The sequence below is a fragment of the Atractosteus spatula genome, chromosome 23 (assembly GCF_055471065.1).
Source record: "Atractosteus spatula isolate fAtrSpa1 chromosome 23, fAtrSpa1.hap1, whole genome shotgun sequence".
Lineage (NCBI taxonomy): Eukaryota > Metazoa > Chordata > Actinopteri > Semionotiformes > Lepisosteidae > Atractosteus > Atractosteus spatula.
In genome coordinates, this window is record NC_142728.1 from 16,972,782 (window position 1) to 16,997,555 (window position 24,774).

The 24,774-nt window shown below is 45.1% G+C and overlaps 1 protein-coding gene across 3 annotated transcripts in view; it reads left to right on the plus strand.

Annotated features, from left to right (window-relative positions):
- mvb12ba (multivesicular body subunit 12Ba) overlaps nucleotides 1-24,774 on the plus strand; it is a 61,719-nt gene that overhangs the window by 17,666 nt on the left and 19,279 nt on the right. For all 3 annotated transcript variants that reach the window (XM_088940526.1, XM_088940527.1, XM_088940528.1), the window contains exons 5-7: nucleotides 542-671; nucleotides 1,404-1,532; nucleotides 14,473-14,567. In XM_088940526.1, the coding sequence (XP_088796652.1) occupies nucleotides 542-671; nucleotides 1,404-1,532; nucleotides 14,473-14,567 (354 nt within the window). The remainder of the gene's footprint in view (nucleotides 1-541; nucleotides 672-1,403; nucleotides 1,533-14,472; nucleotides 14,568-24,774) is intronic.

Consider the following 24,774-nt stretch of genomic DNA (forward strand, 5'->3'; position numbering starts at 1 on the left):
CCGAGTTCTCTCTTTTACTGTATCCTGTCTCTGCCTCTACAGCTCAGTGCTTAAATCCTTTGAGTTTTCATTACCAAGATAGAAAGTAATGCTGGTTATATCAGTCTCGGTATGTAATGAAAGATATGGTGTGTGTGTATATATACAGAGTTTATATTTATACATGTCTCCAAGGGTTGGGGAATGGGAAGAGCCAATTAATATTCATTTCTGTAATATATTAAATATGATTTGTTACTAATAATGCAAAACTTGTTTAGTTGTACAAGAGGTAAAGTCAATGCAACCTTGTGGCCAGTAGCAAAAAAATAGCTAAGCTTGTGCATTTGGGTTACTTCTTTGAAGCTTCGGTGTGTTTGTATTTAGAACCGCTATTGTGTTAACATAGTTTTTGTTCAGACGAGCAAGGTCAGTCCGCTTGCAGGAGCGGGCTGGGTGATCAGAGCTCCAGAGACGTTCACAGAGGAATCCGGGCTTTCACCTGGAAGGTGGATCAGAGTCAGGAGATGGGCCGCTGACTCATTGCTCGTTTTGTCCACAGAGGAGCAGGCTTTCCGAAAAAGGAGACTGTGTATAAAGTTCATTCCTCGGGACTCGACCGAAGCCGCTATCTGTGACATCCGAATTCTTGGGAAATCTAAACAGGCTCCCCCGCAGTATACGTTTATAGGGTGAGTAGTTTGCCTGCTTAATGTGTGGTAGTTGAGGGTCGAGCTGACCACATGTTCTGCTCGCCAAGGGAATGCAAGAAAACTCACAAGTCACCGTGCCCAGTAATCAAGGAATGCAGCTGAACTGCTGTGTTCTGTGGTGTCCAGGTGGAGATAATCATGTGGAGGTTTTAGGTTTTCTCTTTGGATGCCGAGCCCTGGTGCGGTGACTCTGAATAGGTTCCAGCGTTCTTCTTGTTGTACCCTCCTGCTTCAGTCAGGCTTTGATTAGGACTGACTGGGCAGCGGGCAGCCTGGGCGTCTCCAGGCTCCAGAGCAGAAACCTGCCGACAGCCACGCAGGTTGGCTGGGAGAGCTGGTTCCCTGTGCAGCCTGGGGCACCTGCGACTGCCACATTATGGCCAATGACAGAAACTTTGATGATCTCAGTTAGATTCTGATTTTTTTTATATGCTTTATAGAGTTAATAAACTAAAACATGCGTCTTTGGTTATAACCGGACACAATCCACTGTCTGTGACAACGCAGGCTTACTGACCATCGCCCTGAGGTAAGATCTTCATAGCACTTCTCGGTTTACAGTGTTCATTTAAATACATGACCTTGTTTAAAGTCTCGTTTTTTTGTTTACTGTCTAATGCTCAGCAAAATAATGACTAAGCCGAGGCATGCGACAGGAGAATGATGGTGTTTTCAGGGTTAAATATTGGTTGTGTGCCGCTTGTCTTGTAGAGAGCTGAACAACATGGGAATCTGGTACCGAATGGGTAGAGTACCGAGGACACAGGAACCTGCTCAGCCTCCGACGCCCACCTCTCAAACAGCCACCACTGCTGCCCCCCCAGGGCCCAGCCTGCCCAGGTAGGCACAGCTCCTGCCTCTCCCCTCCCTGACCGCTGTGCACGGCTCCTGCCTCAGGCACTGAGCCCATACCAGGCACTACAGTACCTTGAGAGCATCAGTAATTGTGATCCATCACTATTGAGGAAGAGCCGTGTCTGTCCCTCTCATAACTGCAGGGCTCGTGGTGGGAATACACTAGGTCTGTACCTGAATATTGCCTGTCATTTCCTCCTAAAACAGTGCACAGCAGTACAATGCTAAATTAAAGCACTAGCAGTGAAAAAGGTCATGTAACTTAATATGGTTGTGCAGTGTCTGGGACAGAAGGTAAGTCAGGCTTGCTAAACTGCTGCTTTTTGCTGTGACTCCTGGGAGAGGGCAACAAGTCACTTTCTGACCGAGCTGGAGGGAGCACAGATGTGGTCAGGACTCGGCCCGGAGAGAGAGAGAGCTGGCCAGGGATGTGTTTGGCTAGACGGAGTTTATAGCCACTTAACCATGGCGTTTACACAGGCTGCAGGGATGGAGAGGAGCACTTTGTACTCCTTCCAGATCAGACAGCTGAATCATTTATGAAGAGGAAGCGCTGACAGTTTGTTAAGCAAATTGTAAATAAACAGTTGCAAAACCGCACAAGAGGAAAAACGCTCATAGTTGCCAGACGAAGAACTTGGCTCCTCCTCCTCAGGCACGCGTGTCGGACAGCTGTGTCCATCATGCCCAGATACAGCTGCCTATGGAGGGTTTGTGTTTTGATGGTAAAATCTACAGAGGGGTTTCCTGGGACTTATGCTAGTTAGTTGGCAACGCTTGAGTCAGAGTGTTGATCCTGTGACCCTTCACATTAGGGCTCATGCAGTGGGTTCACTTTGGTCTCTGGTTCCTGAGCCCGTTAATGGTTCAGCATTAATTACCTTACTATACCTCTGACACTTACTGGCCCACTGGTTTGACAGGTTAGACAGCACCTCTGTCTTCTCTGTCATTCAGGTTGTATTACAGGTGTATTACTGCATTACAGGTGTCTGTGATGGTCCCCCCCCCCCCCCCCCCCCCAGTTCTGCCAACTCAATGCTTTTGATGTGCGCTTTCAAGTTAGCAGGAGCTGCAGAAACAAATTGTACCTTGGAGCAGCGCTTTCTCTGTGAAGCATGCTGAGATCACAGGCTGTGCAACTTGGGCTCGCTGTATTAAAATTCATGGCCTGCTCTAGGATGGTTTTACATCCATAAATACATATGCATACATGAACAGAAATAGTCTCGGACACCCTGAAATGCACTTAAGATATGGGTACGTGTATAATTCGGCTTAAGAGAAACATGATTTTTTTAAGTTTAGTGAGCAGAAATAATAGAGGAGGTTTTTCTTGACAGATGGAGTTGGATGTTTTATTTTGTTTCTTGCAGTTTTTCATGCTTGTGGGTTTCACAATCACCAATCCTCCTAATGATGTGAAGTTTCAGTCTACTTTTAATCACCTTCCCTGCTTACAGAAGATATTGTAATGCGAGCGGTACTGGCTCAACAGAGCTGATGAACTGGAACTGCATCATGGTGAGAGCCAGGGAAAGGCAATTTTAGTCTCCAGTGTGCCTTTCTTAAACGGGCAACCAGCAGGCATTGGACATTACCGGAATGGGCTTCGACCAATCTTAATAAATGTGAATTTAAGATCAAAACTGTTTTTCGAAAACCATTTTTCTCCATATCCTTTTTTGTTTCTTTTTTCTCTGAGATATTTCCCTCCCCCATACCTCTAAAACCATCTTTGCACATTGAAGCGTTAAAAGGCAACAGTTTTCAGGCTGTTTTTGGTCTTTTCTACCAATGCTCTGGGTCCGCGGTCAGCCACGGTGTTTGAGAACTTGAAGCCTGTGGCCTTCAGCAGTCCGCTCTCCGGCTGCAGTAGAGTTCTTGAGGCAGTCGGTGAAAAAAAAGGCACACCCTGCTCGGGAGAGGTCGTTAATATGGTGGGAAGAACCAGCAGAACAAAATGGCGCCCTTCCGGTATTTTCCTGAAGTAGGCAAGACCACTTTCACGAAGCTCTTTCCACCTGTCGAAACTCCTGCGTCCGGAAGATGACTTCGTGTGCCGGGCCTGTTCGGGCCTTGCTACAAACCGCCGGCTGGCTCATTTCCTTTGTCCGTTTGGGCTCCACTCGGCGGCCGCCGCTGTGTGTCTGTGTGTCTCGTGGAGAGCAAGTTGGGGTCTGCGAAAAGACACATTTCCTATTGCAAGAAATTGTTTATGGCCAGTAAAGTGATCTTGTCTTATCCGTCTTGGCCCTCTTGGTTTTGCTCATCTGTTGCCGCCTGCAGTTAGGTGTGGAACTTTGCAGAGCGGTGTCTGAGCCCTGTAGGAGCTGCGATCTTCAGAGCGTTCCACATTTAGCCGAGAATGTAGGACATGGAGCCAGGCGCTCTGCTGCTCTTGGCTTCGCTTACAGAGCTGTCCAGCAGGCTCTAGACAGCCTTCCGAGAAACTGTGAGATCTGCTTTCTTGTCTTCTCTCGCCAGCTCATCGAAGAGTTTTTTTTCTCCCCCGTTATTATGAAACCAAACAAAACGAACGCAGGTCGCCTTCTTCCGAGGCATTGGTAAATATTTGTCCAGGCATGTTTAAGTGGTCAGTCTTTGCAGCTGTCCACGGTGTTAATCTGGTGGGAAAATATGTTGGGTTTTCTAACCATTGCTGACAAAAATCATTATCCCTGGGCTCTCCCTGGTTAAGGGGCAATTTATTTTCCATAAGCCAAGTATACAGTTTATTGAAATTCTGTCATAAATGGCTCTGAAACTCATTTGTAATCTCAGCTGATAGCAGAAAAGAAGCGTGCATTTGTTTGGCTTTTAAGGAAATATTTTGTTGAGTTAAAAGTGTTTGTATGGCATAGATTTAGGTCTACCAGTTCTTAAAGTAAACAAAAAAAGTATAATATAAGCTGTTAAAGACAAAGTTATTCACGGTATCGACTTTTTCAGGCATTTATTTATTGCAAAAATCCACAGTTAGGCAAAACCACAGATTCCCAATTGCTAAAACAGGAGGAATCACTCTCTGAAGTGCGACTTTTAAAGGGGAAAGATTAAACGTCAGTGAAGCCAGGATTTTTTTAAGGAGTTGAGTCAAATGTAGAAAAAATTCAGCTTGAAATCCATGAAGGTGAAAACCCCAACACTCATTTTAAGATGGCTAATAGTTTCATCCAGACACTCTTTTGTTTTTTTCCTGTTTTGCAGATTGCTATTGTGGAATAAGAAATAAGGTGGAATTCTTGAACATACACTCATTTAAATTAATATAGCGTTGTGTGAGGCTTACAAGATGCTTGGTTAATCAATTAACTGCCCATGCAAATACGCAAATTACAGATAATTGCATCAAATGCCGAAACATTTCATAGCTTAACACCTTTTAGGACACTACGTAGAAGTGAGTTGCAATCTTCAGCTGGGTCTTTGCTGCTGAAGTTAAATGAGAAGACGGCGTTGGGGCGACGAGGGAGCTGCTGGGAAAGCTGTGCAGGAGCTGGGGTGCTGGGATGCTGCGGTCAGCGTGCAGTTCCAGGCTGGGTGCTCGGCCGCGCTGGTAGTTACCGCGCAGCTCCGCGGAAGTTTGCGAGAGGAACGCTCGGGTCAGGGGTCAAGGGTCAGGGGTCAGTGAAGGGCGCGTCGCCCTCACAGGGTTCAGAAGCTGAGTGCGGAGCATCTCGCTCTCCGGCCTCCCATCTTGACAGGGCCTTTTTGATGTCCGGGGGTGTGGAAATATGAATCTGTCTGTCTCTCATGTTTTAGAAGGTGACTGATGAGCTGGGAGTCCACAGAACTCAGGTGTCTTTGGTCTCTCATTGACGGAATGCAGCCGTCGCTCTTTATGATAGACAGTAATTTAAAGACCTGTCTTCCGAAGTACATCTCTCCCTTTGCTTGCCAGAGGGCCGTGTGCTGCCCAGGGCCCTGGCCAGACTTGGCAGTCATCACTCTGCGTCGCCCATTAAAGACGCGCCTGATCCACAGGAGGTTTGATTCTTCCTGCTGTGGGAGAAGATGCGCTTTTTTTTGTGGGCCTTATTCGGTTTTGTTTAGTCTTTTTCATCCCTTTATGAGGTCGCTGCTCTGTATGAACCAGTTTTTGCAGACGACGATCTCGCTCTTGAGAGTCTTGTCTGTAGACTTCAGAAGAGCCGGTGCAGGTTCTGAAATATCTTCAGCTGTGGGCGCCGCATCCATCTTTTTTTGTGAGCCAGTTTTTATTAATATTTTAAAAAGTTCAAAAAATAAAACAAGAACAAAATAATAACAAATTTCTCTCTTCCTGCAGTGCCTGTGGTGCTTCACTCTTACGTTTTGACCAAAGCACTTTTATAATAAAGTCAGACAGCTCTGCTAGTGCTGTAATAATTCAGCCACGTCAGCAGCATTCCAAGCCTCCTTATTCCACATAGTAACAGCTGCTTGTAACAGAAAACTAATGGGGGATACGCAGTCCTTCTCCTGGAGGGCCGGTGTGACTTGACCAGGGATCCCCCAATATCTGTGCGGGAGGACTGGTGTGTCTGCAAGTTTTCAGTCCAGCTGGGTTCATGAAGACCTGAATCAGCTCGTTAATTGGACCGTTTGAGCAGCTCCTCCAAGCTCTTCAGATGCTGGGGACAGACAAAGCGGGACCAGCACTCCACTGTTTTGGGACACCTTTGTCTTCTCCCATTGCATGATAAGTTTCATCGTTGCTTCCCTCTGTCTCTTTGATCGCCTGGTCCTCTGCATACTGGATGAATGCATCACTGGTTTAATTCAATTCTGGATCAAAACGTTTAATTTCCCAATCTTTAAATGGGAATTGGGAGTGGATTGATTACCTATTTTATGCCTGACACCTGGACTCAACTTTTCCCTTTCATGTGACGTTGCTGAATTGTGCTTGTGTTTCCCTGCTGCACCTTCTTTGCTGCCATGATGCTGCCTCTTGTATTGGTCTTCCTCCTATACAAGAATTTGTTCTCAACTAACTGATCCAGTTAAATAAATATGGTTTTTGTACAGATTTAGAGGGCTGTTAGGTACTTCCGATTAATATCTGAGTAAGAAAATTCAGACAATATTTGAGTGAGAAGGTTGGTCCTGATGTCAGTATGTCTGGCGAGCAAATTTTTCTTCCTCTTTGTTCCTGGCGCCACATTGTCGCCAACATATATCAACATATTCATGTAAAAACACAAACGGGCACTGTTATTTGCAGCAGCCAAGCACTTTGGTCCAGCATTTTTCTGGCTCAAGACTGGGGCAGCTGCGTCCCTCGATGACAGAGGATGTGACGGATTCAGAAGAACGCTAAACACGTACGTCTCCTTGGGCAAGCCTAAGGCTCTCCCTGGACTAGAACACACATCAGAATATTACTGCATCTCCCACTCAGAGATGGGGTTGATGACGATATCCTTTTCAAGGTTGCATGCCCCGCCCCCTGCTGGTGCAGGCGTCCTGATGCCTGGTGTGACCTGGTACACCCCCGCCCCCCCGCCCCTCTGTCCAGGCCTGGCTGAGACTGACCGGACTGACCAGGTGCTGATCGTGATGCTCAGTGGCTGCACAATGATCCATACAGGTTCTCTAAAGCCCCCCTCCATCCCCCGACACGTAACGTGATTATCAGTATGCAGTCTGTTCCCACCGCCCTGACAGGGAAGATGGAGGAATCCTGGAAGTGAACATCCTGAAGCCGGGAAGCACGTTCATTTTTATTATGGAGACACGAGCTTGAAGAGAATTGCAAAAATGAGTCCCATCTGCTCGAGTCAGTGTCTGCTCGTCTAAAAGTGTTATTAAAGTTGTTTACTGTGCTGGAATGTACAGAAGAGTAAATCTGCAGGGCATCCGAAGAGTTTGACCACTGGCCCCGCTGGGGGTTAGCCTGTTTTTTCCACGCTGCAGACGAGGGCTGCAATACCAACTCAGTCCAATTAATTTTATACCCTGATCGAGCGCCGAAACCATCAGGTATTGTTAGCAGATTAGGCTGGGAGTGGGAGACATTGTCTACGTATAACAGTATATCATTGGCATAATGCGATGTGCAGTGCGGAATACTGTTAACTGAAATAGGGGCAGAACACGAGATTGACAGACAGCTTGAGCTAGTGGTTCCAAAGACGAGGCAAAAAAAAAAAACGAGGTGAAAGTGGGCATCCCTGACAAGTGTCCCAAGAGACTGCAACTGGAGAATGAACACACTTTCTCCCGGCTGACCTCGCTGCTGAAGGCTTGGCGGGCAGTATTAACGGGTCAGGTGTTAATGAAACCTGTTCCCAGACCCATGTGATCAAGCACTGACCCCAGATCTTCCCACTCGTGCTGCTTGGGAAGACCAGCGCCCTTTAATTGAGCCCAGCTGATCGCTGTGTACTAATTTGGCCATGAAGGTCACACAGTGTACAGCCAGGCACCAGAGGAGATGACAGGGATGCCATCCCTCCGTGGCAGGCAGGGTAGGGTACACTCTGGGTGGGACGCCAGTCCACCGCGGGGGATCTCCGCCTTTTTCAATATTCGGGTTTTCCTGTTCCTCGTTAGCGGAATGCAAAACGGGACCTGATCAGGTCCGGAAAGACGCGCGTCAGGAGTCACGCTGTTAGAGCCAGGAAGTTCACCCTTTTGTCGTGTCTCAAACTAGCTACTCGAGCTCAGACAGGGATACAAGCAACTCCTCTATATCCGTCTCTGCAGGACAAAGACAAGATAAGTGACGACTGACAAAACCTTGTACAACTTTTCCTCAGCAAATCCCGTCTGCTTTAGAATTAAACAGGTAAACTGTATGGTTTATCTGCATGGGAATGGATATGCATTACACCGGTGCTCATCCAACAGCAGAATATCTGCAAGGCATTCACTGCTCTTAAAGTCTGTAAATAGCAGGGACATTAGCCCCTGAAGTAACCGCTTCTATCAGCCTTGTATCAGAAATTCATCACTGTGGATGCAAATTCTATCATTTTCTGTCGAGGTTGATTTCCAATGTATTGGTCTCATAAAAAGTTTGGTGGACTCTAGAATTTGGCTTTCCAATTCAGTAATTTCACTTAAATGAAATGTATGCAGTTGTGTGGCAAATACAGCAGAATTTACTGAAGCCTTCAGTTGCTTTCCATATAACGCAGAGTTCTTTGACCAAGTCTTGGTACAAAACAATACATTCCTCAAAATTTAGCTTGCGTTTAGAACCCCATCCAAAGTGTCTCATTTTGTTGTGGCACAGTGTTGAAATGGGCAGTGGGCACGTTAAGATTTATCAGCTACAGAAATTAGCATATTTATGTTCAGTTTCTCGGGGTATTAGTCTCTTCTGTTTGTCAGCTTTGTGATTTGTGTCGGCATTCGTATTTGTGCCCAGTATCACAGTAGCCACGGTGAGGTCCAGCAGGGATTTGGTCTGGAGATCAAAGAAAATCTGTGGTTTTAATGTAGAGGTGAGGTGTGAAATAAAAACGTGAAACTAATGTGAAACTAAAGCTAGTTTTTTTTTACCTGAAATATTACTTTTCAAATATGCCAGTCAGCTCCTCATCCTCAATGTAGAAATGTAGAAATCTTAAAACTCCTTCATAGCCACCCTTTGTTGTAATGACTTGCATGAAGAGTACACATGACAGCCGCTGATTGACAACGGAGAGACACAATGACAGGGATAGGAATGAAATCCTTAACCTTTCACTTTAACAGGGTACCACACTCCCCCCCCATCACCAACAACAACAGCAACAGAATGCCCCCACCTGCCCAAAACACCCCTACGACCCCTGATAATGCACACAACCTCAATCTCGGAAATAAGTGAGGGAATTGAAAAAAGTCACACGAATTGCCACATGCCTTCATTGGGAAGTAAATGGGGATAAAACAGTACTATTCTTCTGAACTGCCGAAGAACTGTTATAAGACAACTAGGATTGTACCTCGTAAAAAAATATCTATTTCAACAATCTCAGAGATAAGTGAGAGAGTTGAAAAAATTGCAGAGGGTTCGAGTCACCTTGGATGACATCTGACATGGATACCCCTTCCCATTTTCCAGCAGAAGGACCTGTAAAGAAGAAATCGGATGGCGTGATAGGCCACTCAGTAAAGTTTGAACCACATCAGCAGCAGCCCTGTCTGCTTGCCCAGCAACATGAGCAGTAGGGGCTCTGTGTAAGCAATCCCAAGGCAGGACAGCAGAGGGAAGGCACAGGCACAACATACTGTCAGCATCTCTGAACTGCAGTGGTACACGCCAACCAGATTCATCGCCACCTTCCCAAGAGCATCGTCTTTCAGCAAGAGTCCTGAGAGAAGAATATCCTTAATCCAAATAGTGGCCAAAGAATAGGATATCCATTATTTCCACCTGTAGACAGCTGGTCCATCGTGTTCCCTGGGCAGATTGAATGCAAGGGATGAGACTAGCTTCATATCGTAATGACTACGAGGGGCTAGGAAACCTAATAGATCTATTAAATATTAGGCATTTTGGAAGCTAAGATGATCAAAAACGCAGTCCTAAGAAATTTCCTATTCCAAATGTAACTTATGTAAGAAGTGTGTATGAAGCCTGTGATAGAAGAATACAACCAGAGCAAGTCGATCTCTTGGTTTTGCTCCTGAGATCCATTAGATCATGCATTTAGAGAGGTAAAGTGATTGATAGTACCAATAATGGAAAGATGTGGTTTAATTCTGTCTTATCTGACACATCGAGCCCTTCGGGTCTTGTGATTTCCTCCCATTCCAGCACCGAAGTAAGATACAGTTGAGGTAAGAGGGACTATATGCCAGCCAACTCCGCAATCTCCTCACTTCCAGGGACAAAGGTCTGTTCTGGGCCATCGCAGAGCTAAGCAGGCCAGACCTCATGGCGTCTTTCAGTGGTGATTTTGCAGTGATTTTGGGGGGCTAATTGTGGCTTCCAGAAGACGATGGGACACAGAAACATTGTCAGCTGCTCATGTCCCAGTACGGTTGTGCCAAAGCTGGAGACCACACAGGAATTGTTTCTTTTATAGGAATGCGCCGGGGGCTGCCCTGCTCCGTTCATGCTGGCTTACCTTCTGTGCAAAGCTTCTGTTTTGCCATCTTGCGTTCCAGGATCACCGTGGGAATGTTCGCACCCTTCCTCTGTTCCCTTGTTTCGCCAGAGACAGTCCGGGTTTTGAAATCTGTTGCCCAATGCTAGCGGTCGAGTCTGATCCTATCACAGCAGTGTGCAAACTCACTGCTGCGGTCTCACGGATAACAGGCTGCTTTTTCAGTGACCACTCGAGCAGCTCGGACGTTTGGGCTAGTTTTACTCAAGAGTTTTGTGTTCTTTCAGTTTGTTCTTAATTGGTGCAGAAACTGAAGTCTCTGATATTCTGCATAAGACCCCAATACGAAGATAAGTGAATGAAACTTTGAACTAAAGACATGCTGATTGTTCAGTAGAATGGTTTTGTTTTGCTTTGTCAGAAACAGTGGTGTAGGTTCATGGAGATCTCAACAGGCTCACCTGTTTTCATCATTTCAGTTGTTGCCTTAAATGGGTTGGTGGTTTACGAGTTAAAACCTGTAATTGTTTAAATCTTCCAGGCTGTGCTCCCAGTTTTGTGGTAATTTAATGAGGAACTACACTGTAATTAAATATTCAAATTAGAAATAAGTGTCAATATGGCTTCTCATTGCCTAGAATGATGATTAATTGTATTCAAAACTCTAGTGGCCGACGTAATCTGAACAGAACTGCTGCTGCTGATTATGTAGCAATACACTTGCCATGTTTTTGTTCTAAGAATTAGACTGGTAATTGATTTGCCATATGCAACCCCAGCAAGCACGCTTAACAGATACGTTTAGAAACCTCGGGATTAGGTCCCGGTAATTTTCTGTTCTTTTTTTAATTGTTATTTTTGTTCTTTCTTCTTACGGGGAGATGAGCAGCGTAGCCATTACATGTACAGTTCTGGCAAACGTTTCTCTTTTTTAAATCGCGCAAGGATTGTGCTCCTTGATGCAGGCTGGCCGAACCCTTGTCCACTGTTGTCCCTTCCGCTCGTGGTGGGTTGCTGCGCTGTGAAATTGTCCCAGGCTTGATTGTTACCAGATTTGCACTGTGGGTGTGAGTGATTGAAGTGGTCCCGAACATCTGATGTCTTTGTTTAAGACTTTTCTGTTCCACCTAGACAGACTCTCTCCTGAAGACTGAAATCAACAGATGTCGCAATCCATTTGCTAGCTGATTCCTTCAGTGACTCAAAAATTGAAGAAATTGGTTGGAACTGGCTGGCATTCACTCCCTGAACTCCATCTAAAAAGTAGCGCAAGAAATTGCCTGTACAGTCTGTGCACGTACCATTAAGCAAGCATATTGTTAATTCTTTTATAGAACTGCAGGTTTTGTGAAAGTGGCTGTGAATTCTGCTTAAACCGTGAAAACATAATTGGATGGGTAGTAGAAACTGGGGTTTTAAGTGCATTGTGCTGTTTCTCCACCTGTGTGTGCACACAGTAGAACCACAGAGTTTAGGAACAGCTCACCAGTGGAGGTTGACTGTAAAGCCGAAGTGTGTTACAGTAACAGGAGCAGTGATCTGGCTTCCTTACCTTGTTAAACCATTTGGCTTAAGGTTCCCTTCATTTTGTAAGTGCCAAAGATCCTTTGTAATGAGCACAAGTAGACCTGTGTGTTAGTTTGTAAGGTCCTGCCTCCTCCTTTAGTCATGGAAAGACAGAAGAATAATAAGCACACTCACCCACTTTAAGGACAGCGAGAAAATGGAATGAGCTGTCTGTAAAGCTATTGAACTGTGTCCTTACGAAAATCCCCTGCACTGCATCTGCTACCACTGCACTTCTGGCTCTGGGTGAGGGCTTTGGGTGAGTGGTTAGTTCATAAATGGGGTGTTCATATCCCTGAGGCCCTGCTGCACAGTAAATACATCGTGTCTGAGTGCTTCATATCCCTGAGCTGCTTCGGTACGATATAAACTGTGTGTATGGGTGCACGTGTATATATGTGTGTGTGTTTTCATCTCTATGCTTTGTGTATTTCCTATCTTGGACATTCTGCTGTATAGTATATAATGTGCATGTATATAAATATGATGTGTATTTGTATACACATCTTGATGGATAACTCTTTTCCGTGATCGAGATCATTGAGCAATTTAAAGGGTTCTGCCGAAAGAGCGCGCAGGCATTTCCCACAGTTTATCTGTGTTTGTGAAATGTCTCGCTGCCTCCTAGTCATGTCATGTGTTTTTATGTTGGAGTCAACCTTTGCATTGGAAGGGAAGTCTTCATTAAATGTGGCAATCGGTTCCACAAGATTGATGCCAACCTTTTAAAAATTCACCACTGGCCTGGATTTTACACCGCCGAATGCAGATGTACATGGGCAGGAGAGAGCCGACCCTATCACGCAGAATAAATCTCAGCCTCAGACGTCTGTTCATAAATGCCGCAACCTGTCAGGAAGGTTGTTTTATTGTTATTGATATAAATTATTTCATTTATTTATTTAATTAATTAACACCCCACTGTAAGGTGAGCGAGCCGGATCCGCTGTCTGGCAGTAGAAAGCCAAACCTGTTGGGAGGCTGGTGCAGAAGTAATTTCATTAGTCTTATTTTCAGCAGAGGTAGTTTACTCAGAGGAGCTTCGGGAGGTGAGGCAGACAGAACAGAATCAAATGCTTTCATATTTAGTTTTGCTGGGGGTTTTTTTCCTCCAGCTTTGGGGCTCATTCCTCATCCATTGTCTGCCCGACCTTAAACATTACTCTTTTGTGCAAATAAGCCCAATGCATATTAAATCCCAGGATTCTGAATGTCATTTGACCTGGACTTAAAACGGCTTCTTCAGCTAATTTCCTAGATATGTGTTTTTGTGTTTTTTTTATTTTTTCCATCTTGTTGTTGTTGTTGTTGTTGTTTTTGAAGATGGTTGCAGGCATTCATCTCATCTTCAAAGCATGTCTAATACCTAATTCTACAGAAGGCACATTTCTGAATAATACGCTCGCTTATTGCATTCTGTAATTAGAGTGCGTGGGATATGGAGTTTCTTTCATGGTAACACCGTTAATGTGCACCAGTAGCTCTGCACATTTAAGTACAGCGTGTTAGTCATTTGGCATATCATTTTTATGGAGAATTGAGCGAACAGTTCGCTGTTGTTGATGCTCCCAAAGTAAATTCACACATCTACTGTGAAAAAGGACTCGATGTACATCCCCCAGTTGGCATGTTGACACCTGGAACCGACCTACCGAGACGAACATAAAAAAGGCAACTACTTGCCAAAATGTAAAAAAAATAATATCTTAATAGTAATTAACAGTAATAGTAACAGCCTATTTCAAATGGGACTTTTGCAATCGGAATGGAAAAGGTTTGGTGCATCTCTAAAAATAGTTTAATAAAAGTGCATTTTTTTTAAAGGAGAGGTTTGGTCCATATCCACCCTGGCTAGAGAGCAGTGAAGAGAGTAATAAGCAGGTGTGCAGGACACCATCGCCACAGCGCTGTGCATGTAGCAGCTCCTCACGGCTCAGAAGAGCCATCAGGGGAGGATTCTGCCCGTCGCCGGAGTCGCAGAACCAGAGCCGTCTCTTCTGTGATCATTAAGCTTGTCGTGTTCAGAACCCAGGCTCTCAGGGGGTAAACATCAGAGGCTGGGCAAAATCACTAGACAAAGGGCATGTGTGTGTGCGTGCGCAGACTGGTCCACCGAGTGTCTCTGGCCACTGTGGGGTGCCTGTCCCCACCCCGGCCAATTCTGACAGCCCTTTAATCCAAGAAGGGATACAGAGCCATGCAGAGCAAGGTCTCCATTCTCTCCAAATAACGTTCTGATTTCTCGTAATGCTGCACCAAGCGTGTAGGCAAATAGTCGGCTTTGCATTTTTCCCTAACTACATTTTCTTGTTCTTTTGCTGTCACCACAGGCACATATCTATGACGCTTCCTGCTTGTTTCCGGGGCAAGAACAGCACCAGGCCGGACTACGAGCACCAGAACTCCAGCTTGTATGCCATATCCGGTGAGCTGAACACAAACCCGCCTTCTTCATTATCCACTGAAACATGTACACATCTACCGGCGTGCATTCTGTGTGCCTTCCCTGCGCGGCGTTTTAATGAGTGTGAGAAAGGAGGCTGATTAGTATGGGCGCGTGATTCTTCATTGATCTCCAGCCTGCTTTCCCTGAGGTAGTGCTGGGCTGTAAGAGCCATTTGCATTACTGTACACGGTGAGCTGCATACCTAGCAAACGCTGCTTTTTAAACCCATTTAAGCAGGTAATGTGTTAAAATATTAGCAATATTTTAGCAAGTGCAAATTTACATTTGTACCATGGCAGACCAATTGGAAGCACTAGGCCTAGCTACAAATGGAGGAAAACGCAGCAGTTTAGAGCTTGTTCCGTCCGGCTTGTAATATGCTCCTACGCCAATTCCACAACTCCAAAGGCGCCCGAGTTAAAAACAGCCTGGGACCCGTGGGGGTGAGTGCAGGTATTCAAGCTCCACTTCATGTCCGCTCTGTGTGGACTGGTAGCACAACAAGGCTCAGTTTCTGCTGTAGCTGGAGCTTTTATCCAGCCGTAGAGAGACACCCTGTGGTGAGGAGTTGTCATCTTTCTCCGTGATGCTGGAGCGAGGAGATGGAAAAGAGCCCCCAGAGCCACCCAGCTCCTAAATTGTGCACCCTCCCATTCTGCTTTTCACATTCAATTTGAGGGCGACTCAGAACTTGACACAGTTAAACGTTCCACAGCCATCGTAAGGTTAAGCGGATATTACAGTAATTAGACCGAATCGTGATCTCCCTATTTGAACCAAATGGGAATAGTTGGTGCATTAAGCTCCTGCAGCATGTTGCATGATTATTATTATTATTAATATGCTTCCTGCATTTCCTCTGTGCTGATCTGGTTTAACCTGAAATAAAAATCAAAAGGATGTTTGTACAGTACTATTATGTGCTGTAGTTTGTGTTAATTACATGCAGTTTGTTTTCTGTTTTGCTTAGATTAGCAGTGTGATTGTGGAAAGATCTAACAGTCGTTGCGCAGATAAGCAGACGCATATTGTAAGTGTTTTTCTTTCCACAAAATTCCCTGAGCAATTGGGTGCGAGACAGTCCTCAGACTGCTGCAGTATTTTTCCTTACCCAGGTCTGAACAGTATCTGTAGCAATAACAGAGGCAAGAGAGTCATAAACAGCCTTTTGCAGATTTTCTCTGGGTGTCAGGTGAGTAATTTCACGGGCTGTAATGTAATTGTACATTAGTGAAGTGTTCTAGGAAGTGGGCCATGCTGCCCTCTGCACATCGAGGCGCAGACTGATCATTTCACTGTTGACCCAGAACGGGCAGGAGAATGAGAGAAGGAGGAATTACACGATGCTGTAGTTTCCAGCAGTGCAAGCTGGCCGTCAGTGCCGAGCGCCGTGTGCGAGGAGCAGAGGAATTCTTGCAGTCTGTAAATCTTCCAGGCTGTGTGACATGGCTGCGATCATGACAGCCTCACTGAAGGCAGAGGAGCTATTGATCGGTTTTTGGGTTTTGACAGTCTCCATCTGAGTTAAAACTCTGGAAAGCCTCACTGTCTTTAAATCTAAAGGATTTTTTCAAACCAAATTCTCCACAAAAAGAGAGATGGGTCTCGTTCTTAAAATGATTACTTTTTGATCAATCCCATCATAATTTGCCCTCAGTAAAGATTAAAAGCAGAACTGTATTTTATCTAATAATCACGGAGATTGTTCTAATGTTCTGGCCCAGGTCCTGTTTTGCACACCATAAAATGTGCATTGTGTATTTCATTTTGTCAGCAGCAGGGTCTGTATTTTAGGGGTTAAAATCAGTCTTTGCAACTTGATTTCATTAAAGCAAAAAAAAATCCTAAAGAGAACAAAAAATTGCAGGCAGACGGCTGATGTGTGTTAATTGTGAGGTGTATTGTACGTGCTGTACAAGTGGAAAGGTGTGTTGACAGGTGGCCAGGTTCAGTCTGTATGAAACCATGTGTGCTCTGTCAAGACTGCGCAGGCAGCTCTTTTACGATTGATGAATTGCCTGCTTTCTTGATTAAACCTTCCGTCACTTAAAAGCAAAACAAAACAGAGGAGAGGGAGGAGATAAAAAAAGCCAGCGCTTACCATGGCAGAAAGGAGCATGTTGAATCTCTTTTTCTGCCTACAGTATGTGCAGATGTTAAGCACAGACTGTGCGACATTTATCACCAGAATGTTATTCTGCACCTATTTGGTTGTGGGGCAAACGAAGTGTGCTGACCAACTTTCATATACATTAATATCACCCTTTTATTGTTCAGTAGGCATAATGATAATAATAAAATGAGTAAAAAGTGTTTCTTGCTGCTTGTCCTCCTTTTCACAGATAAGGCCAAAGCCACAGTACACTGTCATTACGCTGCAGTAATCGGACTGAAAGAGAAGAAATATTCAGACAACTTTCAGACAGTATTTCATTATCGTTAAAAAGATGGGCGCTTATCAGCTATGCAAGGGGACACATTTTAAATTAATAAAATGAGAGAATTGCAAATTTACTTGTATATCCTAGTTTTTACAGCTTGGAATTTGTGTTGAACCTTCAGAGGAATGGAGGAAGTCTCTGTTCTGCGAAGTGGTAGGGTTAGGGTAGTAAGCCATATGGTTTCAGAAGAAAGTTTGTGGGCGGACCTTTGAATAAAACTCTCAACACTGTTCCAGTTGTGAGTTGGTACATAGAAATAATTAAAGTGCTAAGAAACCATAAGTGTTCTGCCTTCCTTTTTTCTAGAAGACATTTTTTATGAGGAGAATTGTTCTCGCTGAGTTGAAGGTATCGTCCTCAGTCAGTGTTTCACACACTGTACTGGGTAGCCCCAACACCTTTAATCCTGAATCGAGCGTCACATGTAGCTTCGAGATTTTGGAGTCGCCTCAGGGAATATTAGGTGTGTAATAAAAACAGACCTGATGAAAGTTCAGGCATTAACATATCTATTGCATTAATCTAAAAAGCGAGAGATTTGCCTTTCTGATTTGACCTAATATGAAGCTCAATTATTTCGGTATCTGTTAAAAGAAGGGCAATTAACAGGAACGGCAGACAGTTCATCCTTTCAGAAAAAAAAAATCGAAATTAACTTCAGTTTTGCAAAATATCCCGGCAGAGCGATGACAATGATTTTTGATTTCCCTGAACCGATATTAGAATCCTTATTAAAGTATGGGCATCTGCTTTTAATTTGCTCCAAATAATTGGAAAATGCGATGAAGCTTTCCAATTAAAGCACAGCTTTATGCTGTTTAATAATACCCCCATAATATTATAGCTTATGAAGTGACAGGTGAGTTGGTGTATGAATAAAACATAAAGCAGCAATAAGGGGCACAAAAACTGAGACAGTTGTTGGGGGCTTTTAAATGCTCGATGTAATTTGCATATATTAATCTTCTCTTTTCAGGCTTATCAAGCATTCTTCAGTATTTGAAGTTAAAATAGTGATGACAGGCAAGGGTACGCTTCGTTTTTTCAAGGATTTATTACTTGTATAATTCCGGATCTTTAATAAGCCGATATGACTGATCCTCGTAGTTCTGTAGAATTTGGTTAATTGTTCCAGATGGTGCGCGCTGATTATGCAGAATTACTTTTTTTTTCTCCTCACCGGTTTTTGATTGACTAACACAGACGGAAGAAAAAAAAAATAATTTTTTTTACAGCACTTTCATTAAGTGGCTTCACATCAGGTTTCAAACAAAAGTTACATCTAATCTTCTTTAGCAGCCCAGTGTGTGGCACGGGGTTCTGCAATGTAGCAATTTGTGCTCAGGACAAAGAAGTCCTGGAAACAGCAGTTTCTTTCATTTTTAACAGTAGTACAGACAGCTGGGGTCCAGGTTTGTTCTCTCAGTGTGTCATACATCATTTGCAAAAGTTCTGCCATATTTTAAAGTAACAAAACGTCTTAGCCTGAGGGATTAGAAAGGAGCCATCCCGGTCAGTGACAGAGAAGCCATCAGCCCAGTCTTCCTGCTCTGGCTGCTGTCGAGCGCTGGTTTTTCTGGTGCCGGCTGTTGATTATTTTTTTTTTTTACCACCATCCGTGCATTTTTCAGAAGCAGGAGTCCATTGAATGCCCGCCTGGAATCTGCTTAGTATCAGCTAAGTTGACTAAAATTAATTTTCTGTGGTTTCCTCCTGGTGGGACAAGGAGCAGATTTATCGGCTTTGTTTTAGATTAGATGGCACAAGATCTATGTCGTGCAATTTTGGTGCCATTAAAATAACCCTACTAGGAACTCTGAACCGGAGCCTGGCGCTTGAAGTGTTTAGTCGGCTGCCTTCAGTTTCCTGTCCGGGAGCCTGTAGGGAATCCAACTCTGCAGATCGGCTGGGGAAGCTGAGGGGGAGGCGATTGTTCATGTGCTTGTTCATATAGACAACCACTCAGACTTTAATTTGTCCGCATATACAACACCGTCCGTCCTTTTCGCAGAAGTCTTGTGCTCTGAAGACGCTTGCAAATGCGTCGGCACGTGTGCTTGTTAGGACTATCGTATTTGAACGTATTTTAGTTTGGCATCGTCTCGCAAAATCACGGAAAACATGTTTGGCATGAAAACATGCGTATTGTTATCTATTGAGCTGCAAAACATAATTACTGCTGGAAGGTGACAGCAGTGACAATTCTAATTATTAATTTTTAAAGAGGAATTGATACCTTTTTTAAAAAAATTGACTCCAGATAGATTTAGCTGTGGTGATGGCTACAGAGTTTGGGAGTTTCTTTTTTCCAGACTCTTGTATTCTGTTTCTTAAGCATTTTTCAATATTCCTTTAATTTTTAAAAAAGAACAGCAGCAGAAGACTTCACCCTTGCAGCAGATTTGGACAAATTCCTCACTTAATCAATACTTAGCTGACATAATGTGATAAAGTAACAACTATCCCACTAATTGATCTCTGTTTCTCGTGTACTGACTGTATTAAAGACCAGTGACATGAACTTTGTGACCCTACATTCCTTTTCTAGCTACGCTGCAACGATGCAATATTCCCAGACATAAGTCACCTTGAATGGCAAATGTCTGGATCTGGAAATGTCTCTTTGGGCCCCAGAGATGTCTAATTTCTCATTAGGTTAGGTATTCTGCTCTCTTAGCCAGAGTAATAATCTTGCTTCATTTTTATCAATAACCCGACAGTGCTCACTCAATAGATGGGGCCTGTCAGAGTTCTGCCATTCCATTCCATGTAATGTGGGGTGTTATCTAATTTCTAATTATAATTTGATAAAAATGTTTCTTGAAATCCAGTCATTAAATATAGTTTAAGGAGATTTATGTTCAAATATTCCTTAAAGATCTTTTAATGGGTCCGTTCACTTGTTAAGTTTGTTATTAATGAGCTTCTAATACATACTGTGATTTAAAAAGCACAATGAGATTCTGTAAATGAAGTAATTTTGTGAAAGGGCTTCTGGGGCCGAGTGCAGCGCAGCACAAGCTAGATTACAGCTCCCGCGGTCTCGGGGGTGACGTGGCGGGGTACGCCAACAGTGGAGTTTTATGAAGAGGGGGGGCGGCTGCACCTCAAGTCTTCATGAGCGTTCAAAGATCACTTTTTTTGGGGAGGGGGGGGTTGAGATGAGTTGCTGCAGGTGAACGGTGTAGTAACTGGTACAGCACGGAGGGCAGCACGGAGGATACCCGGTCTCAGAGGGTTGCTATTCATGGGCAGGTTGACTGAGCCCCATTTGATTTCAGTCAAATACGCTTATAGGTAGACAAGCACCTAAGGGGTGTAGGCAGGGAGCTATGGAGAGCCCGTGTTCAACACCTGCCATGAGTAGATTGTTCCAAAGCCTGCGTCTTTCTTGCAAGTGCGTCTCACTCCAGTGGCTCCTCTACAGGCCCCAGCCCAGTCCTAGTCAGAGTGAAAGAAGAACTGACAGAGCATTGCTGGGCGCACAGCTTCCTCGCCTGGGGTGTGACTCACACACACACTCTCCCCGCCTGGCGGGGCGCTGGGGCAGGGTGCAGGGACGTCTCGGAGGGGCAGCTGTAACGGCGAGGCGGCAGAGAGCCGGCGAGTGGCAGAGGCGGGCTTGTGCAGCCCGATATCCCTCGTCCCATGTGGGCTGGGTCTCCGCCCCGCTCTCTCGCAGGCTCTGTAAGGTGCGCATCTGAAGCAGCCGGAACAAACCCGCAACCGCCACGGTGTCACCAGAGAGTAATGGTGTGCTGATTAGCATAATTAATGACAAATGGTGGAGCGGAATTGGTGGATTGGTTTAGTGGATGATGAATGAGTTAAAGCCTGGGTTAGTGTCTGCCAAGGAGGCCTCTCTGGCTGTCAGCCCCCCTGTTTCAGCCCTGGCAGACCTCATTAGTCACCATGTGAGATGCCAGTTTACATTCACTGGTACTGTGAACACAGAAAACTTAATAACACCAGCACCTGTAGTATGCCTGCTGTTTTATTTAGAGTCCAGAGGGTAAGGGGATGGGGAGGAGGGGGAGTTTTAAAACCTTTTTTGGACTCCTTTAAGCATGCCTGTGCTGGATGTGATCAGAGCTCTCTCTCTAGTTTTTTATTTTTAATTTGACAGTCTTGTATTGAGCTTTGGTTTTTCTTGCGTGTGTGCATGTGTGCGCCGTTTCCTTGTTTTTCTGTTGCTGCTCTCAGACATGCATCTAGAGAATGTGTTTGGGTTGAGACTGGGGCGTGAGACAGTGTGAGAGAGCGAGCAGTAATGTTGCAGGGCTTGTTGTTTTCTTTGCATATTCCCTCAGATGTGTGCAGCTCTAGTCTCTGTAACAGAGCCTGTAAGAAATCTGCATTTATTTTCATAGTCACTTGCATGTAATTTATTAAGTACTAAAGTGGAATTATTGCAATCAATGCTAAATGCTGGAGAGCCTGCTGGCTATGAGCACGTTTCTGCTTTCAGCCTGGTCTCTGCACATGTGCACCTAGGAACCAGGTTTTTCAGGCAAAGTGGGTCACAGCCAGCTGGTGACAGAGCTCTCCTCAAACTCTACCAGTGCAGCCAGCAGTCCAGTTTACTGGTCAGGTCATTCAGGATCTTCAAGACCAGAGCTGTGCATGTCTGCGAGCTTCCTTTCGAGCAGGCCTTGTGTTGCCCGAGGCTATCGTGCGAGCAGGCATGCCACACATGTTCTCGGGCTACCTGCTGTACCTTTTCAGCACACTGATGGTGTGCTGGCCGACTGGGACTTCTTCCTGGCTCTGAATCCAGCAGCAGATTTCAAGGGCTGCTTGTCACACAGATGGAAAAATAACACATTTCCCTCCTTGCTAAATACTGTTCAGTTTTTCCCCCTCTCAAAACAGTTTGAAGTTAAACAGGTCTGCGACAGTACCCACAGGAAAGGACTCAGGCAGAAGTGTATTGTTCTAGGACATTAACTACACCTCCACACTTGCAGAGAACAGTATTTAGGTTATTTTTTACATTTTTCACGGAAATCCCAGCGAGCCTATTCCAGTCTCATGTTTTGTGGGATTCTAGCCCTCTGCACTGCTGAAAAGTGTGTTTTTAAGGTTTGAAGCCCCCTAGTTTTGGGGGAACATTTATTGCACCCCAGAACAGATGACCTTGTTTGACCACTGTCGATTTGCAGCTCCAGAATGCAGCTGATTCTGGTGTGGAGTTACAAAGCACATAGATATAAAAATTGTAAGCACACTTTTATCCTTTTTTAATAAGGATATTTTGGGGTTTTTTGCATTTGTTTTATCCCAACAGCAGCAGCGCCTGTCCTGTCATGTAAGAAAAGGACACCGAGTTAATAAATGCCTCCTGATAATTAGTCACTCTCTGAATGCACTCAGCACAGACCTGCTTATTCAGAATTTCTGATTTTACACGCCGAATTCTTCATCTGCACTACCTCACAAAAATAACTTTGCTCAAAATATGGAACAAACAAAAAGATGTTTATTTCAGGACGTTAATTGCTGGTGACGATTTGCTTGAGCGCTGGTCTGCAGTGCCGATAAATCGACGGGCATTTGATCTTTTCTCAGATTGGCTTTCCTTCACATTGCAGAGATCTCAAACAAGCGCATCGCCGAGCTGTTTCTTAGGCCATTTTTAGGGTAGATTATGTGGCCGGCAGCTGAATTTTTATACCTCACTGCCTCGCAGGATTTAAAAAAAAAACCCACAGAGCCACAGAGTCGTTATAATAATCTGAAAATAGCAGCTCATGATCATCTGTTCTCATAGCATGGGTCACGAGTTCCAACACCTCCAAAATTTCTCCTGTCAGGGTAGGGGGCGATTTTTATTCTCTCTCATTAGGCAATTTGACTAATGACTCGCTGTGGCTGCACAGCTACTCGGGGACCTGCCGCCTTCCTCCGCAGCCTGCAAAGACAGCCTCCGCTGCAGTGGCACAGATGGCAGTGCCCGGACGACAGAACCAACTCCAATATGTCTTAGAGAGGCTGTCAGGCCCGGGCGCCATTCCTCCCGTCCCCGCGGTCGAGCGCGGCTGGAACAGGGAAGAAGCCGGCCTCGCCCCAGTTCTTGGTTTTTTTTTGCTTGTTTAATCTTTCCCCTCTCCCTCCCTCCCGACCGTTTTTTTTGGCTCCGCGAATTCCCTGATCCGACCCGCACCGCCTGTTCCCGCAGTCACCTGTGTGCTTTTGCTTAGGGTGAAGGAAATCCGTAATCCTGGAGGTGTGAGGTCTGGGGTGTGTGTGCGTGGGGGAGGTGGAGAGCGCGCCCCCTTGTTTTTAAACATGCTGCCTTTCTGTCAGCCAGAAGATCACAGCAGCCAGTCAGCCTTAGGCCAGTCTAAAGACTGCTGCCCTTGAGCCGGGAAAACACTTGGTCTGTGGCGAAGCAATTGAGCTGTCCTCAGTTTAGATTCCATGGATCTAGTATGGTGTGGTTCCCTGTCGAGCGCAGTGATGTGTGGTGAGTGTAGGGTTCGTTGCCAAAGCCCTTTCGGCCAACACTGTGTGCAAAAGCACCACCTCTCACGTGTCTTTTGGAACCTGGGCTCCTTCTTGCTTTCTTCCTCCTCACAAGGTGAGCTGCTGTGCACCTGTTTGGCTTAAACGTGGAGATCAAACAGATCGCCTGTGGGGAGGAAAACTTTATTTTAGGCTAATTGGCAATACTGGAAGGCACAAGGCGACTGGCTCACGTGAGCAACATGGGTGTTCAGAGCAGAGACCAGAATTGTCCCAGAGAGACAGCTGCGTCCTGCCTGAGGCTCGTGTCCTTCCTGTTCTGGCTTCTAGACAGTCCATCCAGCAGTGAGCACCTCTTTTTCTCCATAACAGTAAAGGAAATAAAAGTTAAGTGCCGTAGATAAGCAAGCCAGAAATACAGTTTAGTATCAAGACTTTTTTTTCCCCCAGCTCGAAACTCTCATAGTAAATATTTCACAGCAGTGTGTGTGAAATCGTGAATGAATAAAAGGTTCTTTGTAGAGTAATGGGCAGTAAGCAGGCAGGGTCCTAATGAACAGGGGACTGCTTCCTAGGTGTAGTTTAAAAAATGATTTCGCAGCTCTGCGCTGGAAACTGGGATGTTTCCTTGGGGCCTGTAGGTGTGTAGAGTCCTAGATGACAGTGCGTTCCAACAATAGAGGTGTGAAGGATTAGCGCTCAGTGCAGCGTAGAAGTGGAGCCCTCTGAGTCCTGAAACAACCATTCGTCTATACCCAGGAGCTAAATATGACAATGTTAGCATTTTTCACTGCCCTGACATTACCATTAATAAGGCAATGATCCAGACGGGGCTTTGCTGACTCTGTTCTTTATGCTTTCATCGTTCACAGCGAGGTTCTTGCACATGGGATCGTTTTTTGGTATTAAATGACAGTAAAATCCTAAATAAAAATAAAACTTAGGGATATTGTTTTTGTTCCTGTAAGGGCTAGACGGACTTTAGCATGCTGGGATAAAAGGCTTGGGACCTGTAGATTTTTAGGCACCTTGGAATTTTTCTGGTTTTCTCTGAAAACGGAGCAGGGGGAAAGCTGTGCAGGCAGGCTGGAATGACCCCAGGGCTACCTGGTCACTACGACAGTTGCTGTGCCCTTGCCGGGTGAGAGCACTGCGTGTGGCGGTTTCAGATTTTAAAACCTAGCCTCATTGTGCACTGAAGTGCAAAACTGTGGCTCAGCTCTCAGCTCTCCAGTTTATCCACCAGTTAAAGACGAGTCGGGCGGCGTTCCCTTTCATGA